This window comes from Penaeus chinensis, chromosome 26, assembly GCF_019202785.1.
Source record: "Penaeus chinensis breed Huanghai No. 1 chromosome 26, ASM1920278v2, whole genome shotgun sequence".
Taxonomy (NCBI): Eukaryota; Metazoa; Arthropoda; class Malacostraca; order Decapoda; family Penaeidae; genus Penaeus; species Penaeus chinensis.
In genome coordinates, this window is record NC_061844.1 from 15,351,566 (window position 1) to 15,354,065 (window position 2,500).

Below are 2,500 nucleotides of genomic sequence, written 5' to 3' on the forward strand. Positions count from 1 at the left end.
TTAGTTGTCAGAGTGGTGCGGCAAAATGCGTCTTAATCTTCCAATTATACTTTTCTCTTTTCCAGTCGGCAGAAGAGGTACCACCGTAATTGCATGTTGTACCTTCATCCTGCAACCAGCTATTATCTCTTGTTGAGACCGAGTGGAATTTTTAATGACCTTTGACCTGACTCACAACGAGCAAAGATTTTTATCTCGGGTTGGGAGTCGGACTTCAGGCATTAAGGATTCGTCCCGAAGCCACACTGATAAACATGGATTTAGTTGTAATGTAGAGCCAATGTCTGTACTTTTTTCTTTGAGTAAGAATATTTTGTAAGAAAGCAATTCAAATAACAATGACCAGTGCTCCTTTTAATGATGGAAGGACATTAGTTCTCAGTGTCTATCAGATGTGGTAATGTTTTCATTCTTTGACTTTGAGGAAACCTATCAAACCAAAGTTTCAAGAAGCAAATCGGACTGAATAATTTATTCGGCACAAATGTGTATCAACCACAGAGATCATCACAACGGAATTTACAGATAGTGCATTTTGACTAGGCACAGTGATATAAGTAAACACATTCCGTAAAACAAAACAAAAAAATCTTGATCTTGGCTATATATACCTTTTCTGATTTTGTATAAATTTTTTTAACATTTTTTTGGTAGGTATGTATTGTAATTTTATATATGTAGTGATTCTAATCTTAGTCACATTTGATGAGACTTAAATGTTTTTTCTCTTAAATTCTTGGTGATGAGTTGATACACATACAAGAAAGTACTAATTTGAACAGGTATTCCTGACAGGAAAAAAAATATATATTACATGTGCTTAAAAGTTAGAATAATAGTGATGAAAAGGAAGGCCCAAACACTCCTTGTATGTAGCAGAGTCCTCAAAGAATGGAATGACTTTACACTTCCCCCCTCTTCTTTACTGTTTCTCTCCCCAGCACCGCAGATTCGCTGATTCGCATGGATTCTTAGGTCAATTGCGCTTCTTTTGTCCTCGCTGTTCACGATAATAATTTTAGAATGTGGTTCATTCTTTTCATTATAAACTTACTTTCTGTTAAATCTTGCTTTGTGCTCGCATTTTATCGAAATAATCTATTGGATAATGTCTCGCACAGACTCCTCTATAAAGTTGAACTTAGTGTAGATGGTTTTATTATTTTACTCTAGGGTGTAAGGATAAATTAACTCTTAAAAAGCATGTGTTATAATTTTCTTTGCTGACAAAGAAAGCTTCATGATGTATTCATAATCGGCATGACAGAGATTCCCCAGGTTGCACCAGCTTTGCATAGCTTTAGATATTCTTTGCACCATAAGTCCTCGTAAAGACTTGGACCAAACTTTGGATACTAGAAATTTGATATACACTGATTATATTAGAGTGTATGGTGCAGTTAGCTGGGAATGGAAAACTTCTTTAAAATGTAGTTACTGCCAATACATATTGATATGTATCATAGATATACATATGTATACTTACACATTATATGAATTGAATGAATTTCTCTTTTTTTTCACTTTTTCTTTCTTATTGGTTTGTGTACTTTTTGGATCATGCCACAGCATTTTAGTCTTAAATTGCTTTTCTTCTCCTCAGTCGGTTTCAGCAAACCTAGTCATGATCAGACAGCCATTGATTAAACATTCCAGAGTCAGTGACCTAAAACAAACATTCTTGTTGATTTTGTCCTTGGAGCATGTGTTTGTGTTTGAAAGAATTAATTACAGTATCAAGGATTTGTGTTATTTTCACCTGTATCTTGTGATGAAAATAATTGTGTGCGACAAGAACTGATTGATTTTCCTCTGTTGCTTAAAAGTTTGTTTATTATGTTAAAGGAAAATCTTCTAAGCAAAATGGAATTTGATTATTTTATAGGGATCAATATTTTTTTTTTTTTTTTTTGCCTGAGAGCAGTATATAGTATAGATATTTAATAAGAAGGCAATTTTTCATTAAGAATGAATTTTGTGGCTTGTGCACAGTCACTTATTCTTAATTTCACTTTTGATGAAACAAAAAGTGATATTTTTGTTTTTTTAATCTCTCTCTCTCTTTCTCTCTCTCTCTCTCTCTCTCTCTCTCTCTCTCTCTCTCTCTCTCTCTCTCTCTCTCTCTCTCTCTCTCTCTCTCTCTCTCTCTCTCTCTCTCTTTTTCTCTCTCTCTTTTTCTCTCTCTCTTTTTCTCTATCTCCTTTTCTCCCTCCCTTTTTCTCTCTCCCTTTTTCTCACTCTCTCATTTCTCTCTCCCTTTTTCTCTCCCTTTTTCTCACTCTCTCTTTTCTCACTCTCTCTTTTCTCTCTCCCTTTTTCTCACTCTCTCTTTCTCTCTCTCTCTCTCTCTCTCTCTCTCTCTCTCTCTCTCTCTCTCTCTCTCTCTCTCTCTCTCTCTCTCTCTCTCTCTCTCTCTCTCTCTCTCTCTCTCTCTCTCTTTCATTCTTTCTTTTATTTTTATTTTGACTTTAACTTTTACTTTTACTTTTGTTTTTATTTT

The 2,500-nt window shown here is 34.6% G+C and overlaps 1 protein-coding gene across 5 annotated transcripts in view; it reads left to right on the forward strand.

Annotated features, from left to right (window-relative positions):
* Window positions 1-2,500, forward strand: part of LOC125038923 (calcium uptake protein 1 homolog, mitochondrial-like) — a 32,434-nt gene that overhangs the window by 21,243 nt on the left and 8,691 nt on the right. For 3 of the 5 annotated variants that reach the window (XM_047632593.1, XM_047632594.1, XM_047632592.1), the window contains exon 7: window positions 66-77. The exons of the other annotated variants lie outside the window; for them this stretch is intronic. In XM_047632593.1, coding sequence (XP_047488549.1) covers window positions 66-77 — 12 coding nt within the window. The remainder of the gene's footprint in view (window positions 1-65; window positions 78-2,500) is intronic. 5 annotated transcript variants of the gene reach the window in all.